The 21,288-nt window shown below is 41.1% G+C and overlaps 1 protein-coding gene across 5 annotated transcripts in view; it reads left to right on the top strand.

The window, feature by feature from the left end:
* Nucleotides 1–21,288, top strand: part of SYNE1 (spectrin repeat containing nuclear envelope protein 1) — a 591,877-nt gene that overhangs the window by 552,808 nt on the left and 17,781 nt on the right. For 3 of the 5 annotated variants that reach the window (XM_073557690.1, XM_073557686.1, XM_073557687.1), the window contains 9 exons: nt 1,706–1,897; nt 2,537–2,870; nt 6,393–6,461; nt 9,227–9,369; nt 10,390–10,516; nt 11,328–11,539; nt 16,515–16,715; nt 19,039–19,167; nt 20,530–20,742. In XM_073557690.1, the coding sequence (XP_073413791.1) occupies nt 1,706–1,897; nt 2,537–2,870; nt 6,393–6,461; nt 9,227–9,369; nt 10,390–10,516; nt 11,328–11,539; nt 16,515–16,715; nt 19,039–19,167; nt 20,530–20,742 (1,620 nt within the window). The remainder of the gene's footprint in view (nt 1–1,705; nt 1,898–2,536; nt 2,871–6,392; nt 6,462–9,226; nt 9,370–10,389; nt 10,517–11,327; nt 11,540–16,514; nt 16,716–19,038; nt 19,168–20,529; nt 20,743–21,288) is intronic. The other 2 variants (XM_073557689.1, XM_073557688.1) reach the window with 1 other exon arrangement.

Raw genomic sequence — 21,288 nt, 5'->3', positions numbered from 1 at the left:
TAGACAAACTTACCCTTCATCATTCTTTTGAATTGAAATTTGCGAATGTGCATGATCAATTTGCTAAATATTCTAGGAAATGGTCTAGATGGCTGGAGTTGTTCTCTTAAGTCTTCACCCAGAGTGCACCTGCCTAAGGCCCCTTGTGTTTGGGTCTTTGGAACATATATATTAATATATGCTTAAATACCTACCTTTGTAATAATTCACTGCATAATATGCTTCTGCATTAACTTGTTTCATTTTATGTCTTCTCTATATTTGGACTTTATTGTCCTCCCTTTTTCCTTCTTTCCCTTTACATTTTTCCCTCCCCTCCTTTTTTTCCCCCATCTTTCCTCCCCCATCCTCCCCATTTATTGAAACTCAAATAAAACATTTGGAAAACAAAACAGAGGATAAGGTACATTAATAAACAATATCAAAGCAAATTTAGAATAAATATGTAGATAATTCATAGTTCAGAGCTACAGTACAACATAACCTTTGGCTGATACTCTCTTTTAGTGCATGGTACTACCATAACTCCAAGGCAGGACATATCCTGTCCTGGCCAGATCTGTCCTTTTAACTATTTATTCTATTAGTTGCATGTTCATGCTACCTGCTCTTCATAAACATCTCTAGAACCTACCCTTTTCCTGCTGTGGAAGCAGCCAAAACTCTTATTGTTGCTTTCATTTCTTCTCCTCATTGCTAATCGGTCTTCCCCTCACCTTTGTCCACCTTATCCATGCTCCTAATAATAATTAACATCCTTCATAACCCAAATCTCTCCTGCGTCTCCAAGATTTTTCTTATTCTGCGCCTGTCCTCTTGAATACAATACTGAGACAATCTGGTTTATTCCCAATATCCAGAGTTTTAAGTGTGCTCTCAAAACACATCTATGTAGGCAGGTCAAGTCATCCCATATTAGTGCTCCTTTCCTTTTACCTCCCTTCTACATTATTATTTATTTTGATTGTGTCCCCCTCATCCTTTGCACGTCAGTATGAGCATACACAGATACTGGTGGGGTGTCTGCTCATCCACCTTTATGTGTATAAATCTAGAAGATGTATGGACCCTTTTACGATCCCTGCACTATTACCTCTTGTGTCATCATTATTTCTCATAGATTATAAGCCCTTGTGATCAGGCCCTTCTTTCCTTAGTATTGATTCTTGGTTAGTTCATTGCTCTGTATTGTGAGATAGGATTGTATGGGAACATCTGAGTTGTGGTACTGCAGAATATGCCGGAGATTATCACTTATGGATAAGTAAACCTGCCTCCATATAGTTTTCCATATTCATGAGCTCTGAATAGCCCCCGCCCACAGCACTGATTGGCCACTTTCTGCCTAAGCACAGTGTAAATCAGTGGTGTTATACAGAGCTCACCATTGAGAGAACTGGTAGAGCTGCTGCAGATAAAACTGTGATTTTTGTCAAAACTATAGTAAGCAGCCCTGTAAGTGATACATCTCAGGAATCAGTTTCTGCCCCTACAGATCGCTCCTCTAGATTGGGTATCACAAAATCCCGTTGACAGATTTCGTTTAACTGTTTATGTCTCATACATAGAACTAAACATGACATGATTTATTGCATATTGCCAATATAATAAAGTAGGAAATTTGCATCAATGAGTGCCAAGTTGTCTACATTTATGGATTCCATTTAAGGGGCGTTTCGTGAATTCACCGTGCTTTTTCTCTCAGGCCTTTCAGCAAGAAATAGCATTAAACAGCAATAAGATTGATCAAATTATTACCCAAGGAGAACAACTTCTAGAAAAGAGTGAGCCTTTAGATGCAGCTGTTATTGAGGAGGAGCTGGATGAACTCCGCAGATACTGCCTAGAAGTCTTTGGCCGCGTTGAGCGATATCACAAGAAATTAATTCGTCTTCCGGTAAGTTTAATTATTATATTGAAAACTACTCATCTTGAGTACTATAAAGTGTCTATAATAGGATATGAGGGCAACGGAGGAGAAGATTTCCACCCAAGATTCTTGCTGCTTGGTGTGCTTGCCATCGTTGTTGGTGAAATAGTGCACTGCAGTGGGTCATAGAAATACTTATTGAATGGTATATTTGGCTATGTAAAGTTGCCTCATTATGATACATATTATGCGAAAGATAATTTTCCAGTCCATTTTCATTTTGCCAAATCTTAAAGGGGTTTTTCAGGACATTGATGTGTTATATTTAGGATGTCATTGTTATAAAATTAGTGTCAGACTAACACCCAACATCCCCAATGATCAGTTGTGTGCAGCTCCTGAATTGGTCGAATGTAAACCTTGTACTGAGCGGAAACTACACAGCTCCATACAAAGAGTAGTGGCTATTTACTGTTTCTACAGCTCACCTTCTATAGAAGTGAATGGAAGCTGAACTGCAATACTGCAGAACAGCCATTGAACAGTGTACAGAGACGGAGCTGTGTTGGAGTATCTAAGACTAGAAAAGCCCTATATCACTCACAATTTAGTCAAATAAATAATTGCCAACATCTCTAATCCTTTTTTCACTTTTGATTCTTTTAGCTAACAGATGATGAGCATGACTTCTCTGATCGAGAAGTGGATGGTGATGAAGCAGCGGAGCTATCTGATCTTCCATGGCACACGAAAGCAGCTGGTGGCTCACCTTCACCTCTACCCTCATCAAACCACTCATTGTCACTAATTGTTCCTATGAGGAGTGAAAGATCAGGTCGGGATACTCCTGCAAGCGTGGACTCTATACCCCTGGAGTGGGATCATGACTACGACCTTAGTCGTGACTTAGAAACAGCAGTTTCTCAAGTATTGCACTCAGATGAAGAAGATGATGAACATGTCAAGAATTACTTCTCTCAAGGAGCCACAGGTTTAGCTGGTATTAATTTTTTTACTTTTTTATAGTAATTCTTATCTGCACATACTATACTATTGTATAATACATATGATAAATTGAAATCAATTTAACATTTTGGAGCTGTTGACGTTTACAGCCCTCTTTAAGTTTGTGGTTCCTCCAAGATAAAACATTTATGAGGATCTACTATTTTTCCATGATAGGATAATTTTGGGACATTCCTATTATCTCAGGATTACCTTTGGGGCATTTTAAGGGTTATTGTCATCTTTAGAATTTACCACCTGTGCATAGGATATTCTGTAACTGATAGACCACAGACTGAACATGAGTCAACAGTGTGATGCAGCAGCAAAAAATGCAAATACAATTCTGGGATGTATTAATAGAAGCATACAGTCTAGATCACGTGAAGTCATTATTACCCTCAACTCCTCTTTGGTCAGACCTCATCTGGAACACTGTGTCCAGTTTTGGGCACCACATTTTAAAAAAAGACATCAACAAACTGGAGCAAGTTAAGAGAAGAGCGACCAGTATGGTGACCAGTCTGCAAACCATGTCCTATGAGGAACGGTTACAGGATTTGGGAATGTTTAGCTTGCAAAAGAGAAGACTGAGAGGAGACTTAATAGTTGTCTACAAATACCTCAAGGGCTGTCACATTGTAGAAGGATCATCTTTGTTATTTGCACAAAGAAAGACTAGAAGCAATGGGATGAAACTGAATGGGAGGAGACACAGACTAGATATTAGAAAAAACTTTTTGACAGTTAGGGTGATCAATGAGTGGAACAGGCTGCCACGAAAGGTTGTGAGTTCTCCTTAAATATAAGTCTTGAAGCAGAGTCTGGACAGACATCTGTCTGGGATGATTTAGTGAATCCTGCTTTGAGCAGGGGGTTGGACCAAATGACCCAGGAGATCCCTTCCAAGTCTACCATTCTATGATTCTATGATCAGTGGGGGCACGAATGCTGGGACGACCACGGATCTCAAAAAAACGGTTCTTAAACAGGATGACCCCATCTGAATAGAATGGTGTGTGGACATGGTCACTACTGCTCAGTTCATTCTTTTTGGGATTGCTATCCCACATTTCCAACCATCGCTCGAATCAGACAAGGTATTTCAGAGGCCGTTCTTGGGGTCACAGTTGGAGGACTCCTAACTGATCAGCAAGTTGTCACCCATGCTATGGATAAGTGATAACTTCTAAAGATGGGAATAATCCCTTAACAGGATATTGTATTGACAATCATATTTATTGCTAGAAAGGATGTTTTTTCTTTAAAGGGGTTGTCCGGGCTTTTCACATAATCTCAGTACATATCTTGGCTTCAGAATTATGACAATAAGTAATTTACTTTCTGTCACTAGTTTCCACGATTTTCTAGATATTCTGAACAGAACGTCCAAGGGTGGGGTGTTATGGCATTGAAATGAGAACTAGTCGTAACCTCCTACTCTACTCCAAACATGCCCTCTATAGCAACAACCCCACCTTTCATAGCTACAGGCCCTCCCCGTCCACATGAAGAAGCCCTCATCACACAGTAACAAATCCTCCCTGTTGTGAGTTCATTTTCTGGTCCAGCAGTTGTGAGTTCTCCTGCCAGGCTCCCTCTGGTGGTAACAGGAGGTAGTGAGGCTGATTTAGTCAGTAAAGATCTGCCACCTGATAATGAGGATGACGATTGGACCTCAGGAATCTCAGACTGGATTTAAGACAGCCGACTCCCTATTCTGGTGCTGGTGATTCCTTCTGGCTTGTCAGGTCTTGGTTTTCAGCTCTGTTCCAGTCATCTAAAGCTAAGCTTTTCTGCTAATGTTCAAACTTGATTTTGTTGGTCTATTCAGTTTTTTGTGTGGTCAGCAGGCCCCGGATGGGGCTGTGCTGAATATCCACTCTTATTTACCTGTATTTGCCAATTTGCTTTTTGTCCCTTATTAGATTGGCCTCTTTTTGCTTTTGCTCTGTCTCAGAATATTTCAGAGTGCTGATATAGTGGGAGAAGTCTAGTGACTTCAGGGTAAATTTTGTTATCAGAAGTGTTGGACATTATTTTTGTAGGGTTTTTTGGCAGATTGCAGAAAGTGTCTTTCCTTTCCTATCCTTTCTAGTTAGTTTGGGCCCCATCGTTTGCTCAGCCTATTTTCCTGCCTGTGTTTGTGCTTTCATCTTGTTTCACCGTCAGTACATGTGTGGGGGCGGTCTTTCCTTTGGGGTCTGCTCTGGGGCAGTTAGTTTTCCCCTTTTCTTGCTTCAGGCTTATGTAGTTCTCCGGCTGTGACGAAGCGTCTAGGATCATCGTAGGTACGCTCCACGGCTGCTGCTAGTTGTGTGGTTAGGATCAGGGATCTGCAATCTGCATAGTTACCAACCTCTCTGGTTTTCTGTGACTTAGCTTGTTTTGTTTTTTTCTCCTCGGTGACCCATTCAGAACACCTCCCCCTCTAGCAGCCTCAGTGCAGAGAGCAGCTGCTCCTCCCCCAGACACACACTGAACAGTGATCTATGGAAAGTGAAACTAGTGAGGAGGGAAAATCGTCCTGTATTCTGGGCCACTCCATGATTACAATACATAACTCATTATCAGTAATTCCTTCCCTCACTGTCCCAGGCTGCTGGCAGCAGTGAGAGCAGACTGTGTGATGGCCAGTGAGGGGGGTCTGCAGCTTCTAATCTGCACAGGGGATGGCAGTCACTGATGTAATCTGTTGTGTGACAAAGCCTCTGCTGTGTGAATGAGACAGCTCTGTGTCACTGTTGTCTTCACACAGCAGCAGATTTGGTGCAGTGTATGTGTGAGCACTGTGTCTCTAATGACACAAATACTGATGGGAGCAGCCTGTCCCAGAATACAGGACAATTTTCCCTCCTCACTAGTTTCACTTTCCATAGATCACTGTTCAGCATGTGTCTGGGGGAGGAGCAGCTGGGTGGTCTGCTCTCTGCAGTGAGGCTGCTAGAGGGGGAGGATTTGTTACTGTGTGATGAGAGCTTCTTCATGTGGATGGGGAGGGCCTGTAGCTATGGAGGGTGGGGTTGTTGCTATAGAGGGCATGTTAGGAGTAGAGTAGGAATTTACGACTAGTTCTCATTTCAATGCCATAACACCCCCCCCCCTTGGACGTTCTGTTCAGAATATCTAGAAAACCGTGCAAACTAGTGACAGAAAGTAAATTACTTATTGTCATAATTCTGCAGCCCAGATATGTACTGAGATTATGTGAAAAGCCCGGACAACCCCTTTAAGGCTTGTTATTTTTTCAGATATCTGATCACTTCTTGTTTTTTTATTAAAGTATCACAAATTACAAGCAACAAAACATTCATAAAACATGCATAATCTAGAATATCAAGAAGGAAATTGTTAATTTATTCTTGGCCGTTTGGAAGAGTCACACAGTACAGATTCAATACAGATTTGCATTTTGGTACCACTCTGTGTAAGACATGTTCACCTACAAGGAGGTTACACAAAATCCAAGAAAACGTACAAATATCACACATACTTAGCGTCTCATTTATCTTTACAGATATAGAAATTCCTGAAAGTCCTGAAGCCTATATTAAACTTACTGAAAATGTTCTGAAACAATCCACTGGTAGGCTCAATGCCGCTATAAAAGACACCGCCACAGACGTAGCACACTCATTATAACAGCTTTCCACAAGATCACTGTAATCTAATGCTGATTTCACATACCGTGCTGCATGTGTATTATAGAACTATTAATACATTCATTGCATGTAATCAAATCTTTAAATTTTCTCTTTATCAATAACCTAGTTTTCCTAAAGGGGACCTGTCATGGCTCTTTCAGTAAATAATTGCATTCTCCATAATGTGACATTGCTGGAGAACTCTGCATTGTGCCATTTCTCTGACATTCCAGAAATGTATGAGTTAATTGACAGCTGGCTGCTACCAGTAGTGGGTGTGTGCCTGTAGACTCTGACATCATCCAACTGTCAGCACTGATTGGACAGAGCCAGAGAGTGTAAGGACACACCCCCAACTGGTAACATCCAGTTGTCAATTTATTCATAACTTTCTAATAGGAATAACAGAAGAATGGCATAATGAAGGGTTGTAAGAAAGGATGCCCCTGAACAGTCACATTACAGACAGTACAGTTACCTACGAAAACAGATATGTATGGAGAGGTGACAGGGGCTCTTCAAATCTAATCTCTATCTATACTCGAATATCCCGTGAACTCATCTCTCCAACTATTAGCACTTCTTTTGTGCAGTCCTTGATTATCATGTGTTCCCTGTTTCCAAGAGTTTGTAAGGGGCAGGGTAAGAGTTTGTAAGTTTGTGAATGCGGCAGCCAGGGTCATATTTCTGTCCAGCCGCTTCACCGATGCCTCCATCTTATGCCAGTCATTACAATGGCTACCTATTCGCTACAGGGTCCAGTATAAACTCATCTCTCTCACCCATAAAGCTCTCCACTGTTCTGCACCGCCTTATATCTCCTCTCTCATCTCTGTCTATCGCCCTACACGTGCCCTCCGTTCTACAAATGACCTAAGACTAACATCCCCCGTAATCCGAACCTCGCACCTCCGTCTCCAAGACTTCTCTCGTGCTGCTCCAGCTCTCTGGAATGCACTTCCCCAGACGATCAGACTGATACCTAGCCCTGACCTATTCAAGCGCGCTTTGAAAACCCATCTCTTCAAAGAAGCCTATCACATCAACTACTCAGCAAGCTAACTTTGCCCTGTTCCCTCCTTCCAAATATTATTCTGAATCTGCACCCTACTATTCATCTGTCTCCACACCCTTCATGCACATAACTGCACTTGATACTTGTCTATTGCACTTAAACACACGGGCTGATGACCGGATCATGCAGCTTTATATGAAAATCCCTATTATAATTGCCAGACCTGAATTAACAAGCATTTCTCACCTACTGTGTCCCCCCATTTCCTTGTAGATTGTAAGCTTGCGAGCAGGGACCTCACTCCTAATGTCATTGTTTGAATTGTCTTAACTTGTATTGAATTTATTGTCTGTACATGTCCCCGCTTAATTGTAAAGTGCTGCGGAATATGTTGGCGCTATATAAATAAAAATTATTATTATTATTAAGGGGCACTCTCAACCTTATCTTGGAAACAATCAGTCCTTGCAAAAAAAATTTGACAAAAATGGTGAGGGAAAGACTTACGGTACCTTTAGCTAACACTGAGCCTTTTATGACCTTATTGACCTATGCCTACAGCACATGCTTTGCTGAGAAGGTACTATATGAGTTTCCACAAATCAGGAATGTGTGTACTCATTCAGTATGTGTAGTCTCACAGACTGAGCTGCTGCAGGATGTACAGTATCTAGCATCTCTGCACTGCAGTTAGCACTACTAGAATACTCTAACTCTATGTTGGAGATCACTGCATTGCATACTACCAACAAAATGAGTACTAGAGCTGAGGAAATAAATTCCCAGGTGCCTGCTCCAGTGGCCAGGTCAGTATTCCATGGCTGTTGGATGGCAGCTCTGCATACTGCCAGCATCCTGGCTCCTTTGGCGATTAGCTGGCTTGGTGTAACCTCATGCCAGGCCAGCTATTCAAAAGAGGCCTCAGGATTGCTTACAGGGCTCCTGTCCTGTAGCCGTGAATTACTGACTGGGTCCTGCGAATCACTCATGTCAGGCCAGTACCCATTTCAGTTTGCTTTTCCTTGAAGATCAGGGTTTCCTGATGAAGAAATATCCATAAGTTTGGAAGACATTAAAAAAAGTAAAAGGCCATACAAAATGTCCTTTATATGGACAGTAAAACAGGTGAGTCACTTAGGATTCACCATGGTTCTCAGAACCATTGGAGATGCAAAGAGAAAACAGTTGTGTATTGTCCATCTAAAAATCAAGGTATCGGAAGAGATGTTATCAGTATGGGTCTCTTTACACAACAGATTTATGGCCATAGTGAGTTCAGATCGACAATGTAAGAAGCATTTCCTTGCTTATCAGCTGATCGCTTCCATGCTTACATGCGCCAATGATCAGAAAGGGTTTTCAAAAAATGACCCAAACTTTGATTCCTCTGGTCAGATCTTCAGAATTGGTTACGTGATGCAGACACCTTGGAGGTCCTCCTGACCTGCATCCTGGTTGGCACTTATCATCTTGTAATATTCAGTACAGGGTGTAGGTGCTTAAACTCGGGATGGAACAGTGAAAACAGTTCATTTTCTAGATTCATTGTTAACACAATGTACCCATATTACTAATAGTATTCTCTGCATGCTCGCTATACCCAGTTCTTTCTCTGTATTAGATCTTTCACTCCTGTAAAACGTTGCTGAGCTCACAGAGCTTGAATGATAGAAGTGTTTTCTTTCACCTCAGGAGAGTCCAGTTTGTTGGAAACACAGATCCGTCAGCTTGACAAAGCATTGGATACCAGTCGCTTTCATTTACAGCAGGCAGAGAATGTCATTCGCAGCAGGACACCCACTGGACCTGAGCTAGACTCCAGTTACACAGGCTATGTGAGTACTAACCCTGGAGAACCACCATGTTTATTCCACTCTGGCACTTCTGAAACGTCAGGGCATCATTAATTATCTTCCTGCAAATCAATGCTCTAAAGCGATAGATCTAAACCTGATCTCATTGATGGCACAACACAAAGTACGTCAAAGCTAAAGATATTGTGATAAACACTATGTATTACAAATAACCACTGAGTTAATTCTGTATGAAATGTATATTTTACTTTTTATGTAAATTGATATGTACAGACCTAAAATGGATTAATCATTATGGTTTTGTCTAAATAGCAAATCACTAATATAACTAATATGCGGTATTTTCTTTTATTGGAAACATCATCGCTTTAGCCATAGCATTTACAATTTTCCAACAGATTATTTTTATAAATAATAGTATAACATGACGATAGATCTAATATTGGAGATCATGTTCACATTATACTTTCCTACCACTTACTTCTGGTAGGTGATGATAGAAAAATCTCTTTCGTTGAATATTTTTGGGTTTTTTTTTCTGCATGCTCCCATTACGTACTCTACATTGTAGTCAAACAAACATTAAAATTAAGCTATACATTTAGAAAACAAAGGCAAAGCTCATACATTGTGTTTTTGCAGTATTTTTGCTACTTTTTTCTGCCTGTTTTACAGTGCCAGCAAAGTGAAAGAGATTTTATGAAAATTAGAGCAAGATGCAGATTTCGAGTGTTCAACATGCTGTTTCTTGTGCATGTTGTTTCTTGTGCATGCTGTTTCTTCTCACTTTATTGAAGGCTTATTAAAGGAGCAGGATGAAATCTACATCAAAATCCGCAACAATAATCCACAAGTAACACAGATTACTGAATGCTGATTCATTGTGGATTTTCCTCTGATTTGTGGACAAATCACCTGTGAAAATTTTGTGAACAAATCAGGAGTGGCCTAAGTGTTACATGAAAGACACCCTAGAGAGGAAGGAGTAAAACAACAGACATGAGATAATGAATTCAGTTTCCATTTCTTTGTGTTCACCAGATGAAACTTCTTGGAGAGTGTCGGGGCAGCATAGACACAGTGAGACGAGTAAGCAACAATCTGAAAGAGGAAGAGGAAAAGCTGTCTGGCTTCATTAATTTGAATAGCACTGAGACACAATCTGCAGGTAAAGCATAAATCACAGAGGGGCACACACTCCTGCAGACTTTAATGTCCTAATTAAATGGTTGAAAAGGTTCACAATCTAATATTATGTTCACCAAAGATTTGTTAACATAGCAGTATCAGACAGAGAAGAGTGACATTTGAACACCATCCCTTTTTACGGCCTTATCGAACTGGTAAATTGTCGTAACACCCAAGAAATCTAAGAGAAAATGGTTCCCAGCGTTGGTTTGTCTGACGATACTCGAATGTTTGTAAAATGCTGCACTTTTTCATCTGTCTGTCAATTTGAACCAGTCCGTCAAATAGTTGTCAAGACATGCCAATTTCTGCTTCTGAAATTTGTTCCATAATCCATTAATGAGATTCTCTGCATTTTTGTGAATTAGTAATTTTTTATTACTTTTTGATACAGAATGAATTGATGTCTCAGAGATATTTGTGAGATTTCTAAGGGTATGTGCACACAATGTTTTTCAGGCAGCTTTCTCGTGGAACCCACTTGAAACACTAAAAAAACAGCAAAAATAATAAACATTTACGCAGTAATGTCAAAATGACTAGCTGTGCATATTTTCCATCTTTTGTAACTTCTGTTAACTGCTTTAGTTTTCGAAAGAAGTGAATCCGCTAACAGACATCACCTGTCCATTTTTCATGCAGCCTCCACTTCCGTGCTATTTTGTGTATAGATTGTAAAGCAAGAAAAAAAACTACAGCAAAAAATGTGCCGTACGCCGGTGTCTAAAAGATGAAGTGTGCCCAAAGCCTAATATTGAACCTTGCTGTCTTTGATGTTTCCAATATATCAGGTGTTATAGAGAGATGGGAATTAATCAACGCCCAAGCCCATAATAAGGAGCTCAGAATGAAACAAAAACTTCAGCAATGGCAGCAGTTTATGTCAGACCTCGACAACATTTGGGACTGGCTAGGAGAGACAGAAGAGGAGTTGTCACAACTACGGCATCTGGACACAAGTACTGACATACAAACTATCGAGCAAAGGATTAAGAAGTTGAAGGTAACTCTTGGGCCGTAGATGCTCCTTTTGATGTTATATTTTCCATCTTGCAGAAGCCTCTGTAAATGCCTGTCTATATCACAGCTCCTCTTGCCTACATCTTGCTTCAGGAGCATTGTGAATTTTTATAATTAACAGAATAGGTTTCCATGCATGCATTTCTATATTACAAGAGGAAATCATAGTAGAGTAAAAGAGATGCTTTGGAAATCATTGAGTTGAGCAAACATTCAGACATGATTTTTTTTCTCTGTGTTTGAGAAAAAACTGACCATTTTTCATCAGAGTGCTGGATTTGAGTTTCATCTATCGGTATGTTAGTTTTCACCATCAGTGTGGCATCCATGTTTTTTCTTTGCAAAAAAATGTTTCTTGCCGGTCTTGATAAAGATTGAGTGGTGGAGTCAGACACTCCTGAATTATGAAGAGGTGCATGTCTCCATCTGCACGCCAGAAATTTTCTCCAGTCAGGGGCTAGAGTGAGATTTCTGGTGAATGGAATGCCACAGCTTATGGTGAAGTAGACGAGCTGTGTGATCAACTTCAAGTTGCACCAAAAGTTTTACAATTTTCAAGACATATACCCCACTTTTTTGATAAAGTTTTGATAAATCTTTGTTTTCTGTCTGTGAAGAATACGGGTAAAACACGTACCTTAAGATTGGACGTTTGAATGAAGCAATAGATATAGAAGTTTTATTATTAGTCAAATTATTAGAAGATTTATCTGACAATAACCTTATCACTTTTACTTCTCTTTCCTGGGGTAATCAACAATTTGCCGTAATCTGTGGACAAACATGGTAGTAGGTGTTTAATTTGTCTGCAGATCCACCATAGGGGAAATTAAAGGAGTTGTCTGGTCCAAATTAATAAGTCTGCAGTCATTCTATGTGACTCTAGTCCTCTAGCCATCCACGCTCACTAGACGGCCGCATAACTAGATGGGACATAGCCTTGCGCAATAAAGGTGTATGGAGCGAGGTCACACTCATTAGACAGGCCCTGGCCAGGAGTATGTGTCACACATGCACTCCCTCCGGTCCCCGATCCAAAACCGGTGAATCCCCACAGCACACAGTGCGTGCCCTGAGGGGATTCATTAGGCTGCAGTCACACAGAGTGACTGCAGACTTATCAATATGGAATGGACAACCTCTTTAAGCACTACACACTTATCATATAAATTGTTGTCTTTGTAATAGAGGGCAGAGCAAAATGCACTGTTTTCAAGTGCTGACCACTTTGGCATAGAAGTGAGGCTCCTGAGCAAGCATCTCCCTCTAATAATTAAGCATTATCTGATAGGTTATAAGAAAGCAGGTTTTCTAGATTGCAGGCCTCCTGTTGTAATCATTTCCTGGTTTAAGACATAAGGGCTAGAAGTTCTAGACTCGAAAGCTGTAATCTGTTTTTTATGGCTTAGATTCTCTTTTACACAGTTATGATACATAGGGCCCAATTTATTTTGTTAGGATTATTGCATATTATACCTAATTGGCATTTTTTTTAATTTTTCCCACCCTGGGAGAAGCCTGAAAGGTTATTTCTATCTTAGACCTTTTTGGCCTAACCAGAGGATATAAATGTCTGATAGATGCTGGTTGCATCAGATTCAGTAAATAACTACATTTCCCTTTCACATGTACGTGTTTTCGATACTTGTAGCATCTGTTTTTACACGTGACCGGAGACGTTTATCCACATGTACCTATTAAAACCTATGGTGATCTTCACATGTCCATGTTTGTGCATGGACCATGTGTCCATGTGACCCACACAGAGACATGACCATTTATTCCAGACCGGGCCGCACTGATGACAAGGGCCAGTACAAGTCTATGGGTCCATGTAAAACACGTACAGCACACAGGTGGCATTCTTGTGTCATCTGTGTGCTGTACGTGTTGAATATTGCAAAGAGAAGCTTTAGAATTGATTTTTGTTAAGATATACTGGAAAAAACAGATGGCTCACTGATGGCACATGGATTACACACTGATGGCTCACTGATGGCTCGCTGATGGCACACGGATCATGGATGACATACTGATGGCTCGCTGATGGCACACAGATGACACGGATGACTCACTGATGGCACATGGATGACACACGGATGACTCACTGGCACATTGATGGCACACGGATGACTCACTGAAGGCACATGGATGACTCACTGATGGCACACTGATGGCACATGGATAACACACTGATGGGTCACTAATGGCACATGGATGACATACTGATAGCTCACTGATGACACACTGGTGGCACATGGATGACTCACTGATGGCACATTGGTGGCACACAGATGACATACTGATGACACATTGGTGGCACACGGACAACTCACTGATGGCACATTGGTGGCACACGGATGACACACTGATGGCACATTGATGTCACACGGATGACACATTGATGGCACATTGATGGCACACGGATGACACATTGATGACACATGGATGACACATTGATGGCACATGGATGACACATTGATGGCACATGGATGACAAACTGATGGCACATGGATGACACACTGATGGCTCACTGATGACACACTGATGACACCTTGATGGCACATGGATGACACTTTGATGGCTCACTGACACACGGATGGCACACTTATGACACACTGATGGCACACTGATGGCACATCGATGACACACTGATGACACTTTGATGGCTCACTGACACACTGATGACACACGGATGGCACACTTATGACACACTGATGACACACGGATGGCACACTTATGACACATTGATGACACACCGATGACACACTGATGGCACATGGATGACACACTGATGGCACCCTGAACGCACACAATTGACACACTCATGGCACAATGACACACCGATGACACACTGATGACACACCGATGACACATGGATGACACACTGATGGCTCCCTGATCGCACACTGATGACACACTGATGGCACATGGATGACTCACTGTTGGCACATAGATGACACACTGATGGCTCACTGGTGGCACATGCATGACACACTGATGGCTCGCTGATGGCACATGATGACACACTGATGGCTCGCTAATGGCACACCGATGCCACACAGATGACTCACTGATGGCACATGGATGACTCACTGATGGCACATTGATGGCACATAGATAACACACTGATGGGTCGCTGATGGCACATGGATGACATACTGATAGCTTGCTCATGGCACACTGATGACACACTGGTGGCACATGGACATCTCACTAATGGCACATTGGTGGCACACGGATGACACACTGATGGCACATTAATGTCACACAGATGACACGAATGACACATTGATGGCACATTGATGGCACACGGATGACTCACTGATGGCACATGGATGACACACTGATGGCACATGGATGACACCCTGGTGCCACAATGACACACCGATGACACACTGATGTCACACTGATGACACACCAATGGCTCCCTGATCGCATACTAATGGCACATGGATGACACACTGATGTCTCACTGATGACACATGGATGACACACTGATGGCACATGGATGACACACTGGCACATCAATGGCTCACTGACACACTGATAACACACTGATGACCCACGGATAGCACATGGATGACACACTGATGGCACATGGATGACACACCGATGGCTCCCTAATCACACACTGATGGTACACTGATGGCACATGGATGACACACTGATGGCACCCTGATCGCACACAATTGACACACTGATAACACAGTGACACACCGATCACACACTGATGTCACACTGATGACACACCGATGACACATGGATAACACACTGATGGCTCCCTGATCGCACACTGATGACACACTGATGGCACATAGATGACTCACTACTGACACATGGATGACACACTGATGGCTCACTGGTGGCACATGCATGACACACTGATGGCTCGTTGATGGCACAAGATGACACACTGATGGTTCGCTAATGGCACACCGAAGCCACAGGGATGACTCACTGATGGCACATGGATGACTCACTGATGGCACATGGATGACACACTGATAGCTTGCTCATAGCACACTGATGACACACTGGTGGCACACGGACATCTCACTGATGGCACATTGGTGGCACACGGATGACACACTGATGGCACATTGATGTCACACGGATGAAAGGAATGACACACTGATGGCACATTGACGGCACACGGATGACTCACTGATGGCACATGGATGAAAAACTGATGGCACATGGATGACCACTGATAGCACATGGATGACCCACTGATGGCACAATGCCACACTGATGTCACACTGATGTCACACTGATGACACACCGATGACACATGGATGGCTCCCTGATCGCACTCTGATGGCACATGGATGACACTCTGATGTCTCACTGATGACACCCTGATGACACATGGATGACAGACTGTTGGCTCACTGACACACTGATGGCACATGGATGACACACTGATGGCTCCCTAATCGCACACTGATGATACACTGATGGCATGTGGATGACACACTGATGGCTCCCTGATCGCACACTAATGACACACTGATGGGACACGGATGACACACTTATGTCTCACTAATGAAACACGAATGACACACTGGCTCACTGATGACACACTGAAGAAACACTGATACACAAATGACACACTGATGGCACATAGATGACACACTGATGACTCACTGATGACACACTGATACAAAACACTGATTCTACCGATACCGTTTTTTTCTGGTACCGGAATAATGCGGACTTGTGAAGAGGGTCTTGGATTGAGGGGTAGGCTGATTTGGCCACTGTCATGCATTGTTGTTTATAAGCTATTTCTTCTTATCTATTTTAGTTTTTGTTGAGTGTCTTCATTCTTCCAAATAGCAGCTCTCTTGCAGACTGCAGCAGGGTTTTTTTTTTCTTATTTGGAAATGAACCCGCTGTTTATTTAACTGGATTCATAGAAGTTGCAAAGTATTTGTATTTTTTCTTTTTACCAGGAACTTCAGAAAGCTGTGGATGGTCGGAAAGCTATTGTCCTGTCCATTAACCTGTGCAGCTCCGAGTTCACTCAGGCAGATACTTCAGAAAGCAAGGAGCTTCAAGAGCGGCTCAGACAAATGAACCTCAGATGGGACCGTGTGGGCAGCACATTAGAGGATTGGCGATGTTCACTACAGGATGCTTTAATGCAGTGCCAGGTCTATAATATGCCCTACTCTTATTTAGAAACCATTCAGAGTGATTTTTTTGGAAAGCCTTGTAAATCGGTAATATTTAACTGGAAAACAAGCCTCTTTACTAAAAAAAATGATATAACTAAGTTTTCAGACCAACTTTTCATATGTTTAAATTTAACATTTTTGTTATTTTAGAATAACATATGATGTAATGTGAGATGCTTTCCCTCATTCCACCATAAACCGAGAAACAAAAACCACATTGTGTACATTATCTAACGTTTACCAAAACCTGAAAGACTAGGATTTGTGAGATGTAAGAAAGTGACAACTGACTACCTTATCTAAAAACATACAATATATGCTAAGACTTGGCTAGTAGGAGCGGACAGTAATGGTCAGAAGATACGCCCGAGCTACAGGAAATTTTAAGTGTTGGGCATCTTGGTTGACTGTTTCGGTATATTATAGTGTCGGTACCATAAAAAATTATATTATAGTGGATTTATTTCACAAATAGTCTGTTCTCCTAAAAGAGATTTACCTAGACATTGATGCTAGTGATGGAAGAATCTATTCACAATATATCTGTCCATCGACCAGCTCAATAATCTTTGACCGCTAAATGGGAGGACTGTGAATCTTCTGATTGTCCAGTCTGGCATGACGCTGTGTGTCTCACCGCAAAGGTGGTCCAGAGTCCTACGAATCAATTCTCTCATCTCTATTGGATACATTTTTTTTTTAAAGAAAAGCCATACCTGATATACCGTATACTCCATTTCAAGATTTCTTTAAGGAGAATCTGTCAGCAGGATTTCACGCCTCAAAATATTTATATGTGCATGTAGCTTTATCAAATACAACAAAGACAAGTCCAGGAATACCTCTACATGGTCAGTCCATTCCTCCTTTACCGAGAAATCAGTGTTTAAAGTGATATACAAATGAGGCTCAAGTGGAAGCTCTTCGTAAGGCCGGAGTCACACTAGCGTATAACACAGCAGAGTGTGCAATGCGATAAAACCTCACATAGCACTCGGCCCAGTGTTACTCTCTGGGGCAGCTCACATCTGCCATTATTTTCTCATGCCAGTTCGGCATGAGAGAACAATCACAGCATGCTGTTATTGGCAGCGAGATTCTGCTCACTCACACCCATACAAGTCTATGGGTGAGTGTGAAACTTCCGACTGCACTCGGATGTCATCCCAGTGCTGTCCGATATATTACGAGACAGGCAATGGAGGAGATGTAGAAATTACTTTCTCAGTCTCCTTCGCACCTGTGCTGTGATTGTCTTGCGAGAGATTTGTAGCACTGTAGCATGACACTTTGCTCATGCTTGCCGTAAGGCTGGAGCCGAGTGTCATTAGCATATTGCATCTGATATAGACTGGTGATGTGAAGGTACATCCGCATATAAATAGTTTAGGGGGTCAAAAACTGCTGACAGATTCCCTTTAAGACTTCCTGTACACAAAATGTTTTTACTCCTTTTTTTCTGACATGGTAAAAAAGACATGAATTTTAGTATTTTTATTAATTTTAATGTGTTTTTTTTTGCAAATTTTGGTTGGTCATAGTGCAGCCATGTAACCCCAGCAATACTCTCACCTGGATTGAACTTGTACCATAAAAGAATCCTAGAATAAGCCAGACTTGGTGTACATCTGAAACCATTTGTAGTGTGCTTGTTAATCTTAACTACAGCCATCCAAGATATAGTGTTTGGTACAATACTCAATCATTTTGAGGTTCCAAAAAAGCCTACTAAGCGTGCTGAGCAGAATGGAAAACATTGGGAATCGTTGTGTTGGCCTTTGCATTGATAAATTACTTAAAGCAGCACAAAACCTAACACAATTAGAATAAAGATTTATAGTATATGAATCTTATATTTTCACTTTGTAGTTTGTTTCTCATTGAATTGAGAACTTCAAAATAAGTTATGTTTTACTTTTATTGCCAAAAGTTTCAGTAGTGCAATTTCTGCTGTAAACAGATGACTGAACCTGAGCCTTAATCACAGTCTAATGTTATGGAATGGTACCAATATACTGTAGGTAGAATGAAAGGCAAAGGGGAGAATTTATTAAGATGGGTGTTTCATACATCAGTCTTATTATGAAGCTAGCTGGAGCAAGATGTGCCTGATTTATAACCTCAGTGCATGTTGGCCTAAACGTCAGGTCCATGATGTTACTTCTGTCACTATGATAAAGGACAGACAGACGTCATAGAGTTGATGTCTTCTCAATACTTATGCACAATACTTATGCTTCATTTCTTTATATAACTATTACATTTGCTTATTTTTCTTCATAACTCTGCTGTATGCTAGGATTTCCATGAAATGAGCCATGGACTGCTACTTTGGTTAGAAAACATTGACAGAAGGAGAAATGAAATCATCCCTATCAATCCCAGTCTAGATGCCGACACTCTCCAGGACCACCACAAGCTGTTAACGGTAAAATGCTATTTCATTCAATTGGACAGGTAAAAACGGAAGATTTATAAACAATATATGGGTATATTTAATTGGCTCTTAGTTCTTCTCACGCGATGTAAAGCACTTCTTTATGCAGTACAATATAGAATCTATCATTAAACTTTTCATTGTCAGGACAATTTTTACATTTTTGGCAAACACAGGTAATATTTATTTACAAAATTTAGAAAAATCTTATTATAACCTATTAACATATAGTTTATTTTTCAAAAGCAGACAAGCTAATGTGTTGTGAAAATGTCACTCAGAACTTTACAGTTGTGGGAGTTTTCATTCAACATTGCAATAAGGTGATGAAAATGCATCAAAAACAATGTTCGTGGCTGAAAGTTTTACTCTGGCAGAGCCTAAGATGTACAATACATTGCACATATCTTCACATAGTCATGAGTACTGAATAAACCAAAAATCCCTGCAATCCAGATAGCAATAAAATATTGAGTCACACAATTGACGAATGGATGAGTATCCTAATGGAGTGGTGTTATTAAAGGGGCTGTCCATTATTGTACAACCCCCTTTTCATTGTCCCTAATGTGCCTAGTAAAAATAAAAAAAGCATACTTACCTCCTGGACTAGCATGCTCTTCTGCTCTGAGCACACTTGCTAAAAAAAAGTCATGAATTTGAATGTGCTTGAAGAGTTTATGCACTATTTTATCATTGATGATCTATCCTTAGGATTGGTCATCAATGTCTGATCGGTCAGGGTCTGACACCCGGCACCCGCGCCAATCAGCTATTCTCGATGTAGTCATCGGCCACATGCTGGAAATGATCAATTGCGGAGCTGTTCTGTCTTCTGATAGAGGCCACTGCCAGGTACTGCACATCCTCCTATTCAAATCAGTAGGAGGCGGATGTGCAGTACCCGGCCGCTGTCACTATCAGAAGACATAGCAGCTCTACAATTGAGCAGTCGTGGCCACCACCGCTGACACTGAGAAAGGCTGATTGGCTGTGGTGTCGGGTGTATGACCCCAACCGATCAGACATTGATGTCCTGTCCTAAGGATAGATCATCAGTGATAAAGTAGTGGACAATGTCTTTGACATGTGATTTTGTGGCTGCGATTTCGCAACCTTGTTTATCTCTTGTAAGCGCTGCAGCCTATCTGCTTTTCCATCTGACAGAACTGTCACAAGTATGTCAGGATGTAATTTAGAAGATAAGACTCTCTAGCCCTATTTAACGTACATATAGTGGTTGAGTCCTTGGAAGTAAAAAGATAAAGGAAGCACCTTTTGAAATCTGAAAATACTGGCACGATTAAAATGAGAATATCGGAGGACACTGCTGACCTTGTCTTTATGTAACAGCAAATCAAGCGCGAGCTGCTTGAATCTCAGCTAAAGGTGGCATCTCTACAAGACATGTCCTGCCAGTTACTTGTCAATGCAGAGGGCAAGGATTGTCTTGAAGCCAAAGAGAAGGTGCATGTCATTGGGAACAGACTTAAAGTGCTCTTAAAGAAAGTGACACAGCACATCAAAGAAATCGAGAAAATCTTGGACATTTCCAGCAGTCAGTTGGTAAGTTTTCGAGATTTATTGTGAGCAACCAGAAATTCACAAAATTTAACAAGATGTTTATGAGTCCATTGGTGGTAAATTAGACTGTTACTGTGAATGGGAATCTGGCAGTAATATTACCCTGCTAAGGATACTTTCGGAAAAGAGTTATAATTTTAGCATGCTGTCATCATCTTTAGAAAGTATTAGAATTGTTTTTTTCTCTGTTCAATTACTATCCTAAAAGTGTTCAAATAGTTATAAAGAGAGTTTGTCAGCACAAAAATGAGTTGTCAAAGCATAGATGCTTTACACACCATTAATATAGCCAATCAGTTCCGTGTGCCTTCCCACCTACTTGTTGGGTTCTCTCCCACCATCTTCTCACTGTTTACTACACTGGTTTCTCCATCATGCCTTTTTCTTGATCTATTGTCCATTCGAAATGTTTATCAGGTTGTGCTGTCTGTATATTATGCTTTATTTTACTACAATTTACATTTGATTGTTTCGATTTATATCTTCAAGATCTTGTGACTTTTAATTACCTGACCAATCTTTATCATC

The sequence above is a fragment of the Dendrobates tinctorius genome, unplaced genomic scaffold, assembly GCF_039654945.1.
Source record: "Dendrobates tinctorius isolate UK_male_01 unplaced genomic scaffold, ASM3965494v1 ptg000250l, whole genome shotgun sequence".
Classification (NCBI taxonomy): domain Eukaryota; kingdom Metazoa; phylum Chordata; class Amphibia; order Anura; family Dendrobatidae; genus Dendrobates; species Dendrobates tinctorius.
This window is presented reverse-complemented; position numbering and strand designations above follow the sequence as displayed.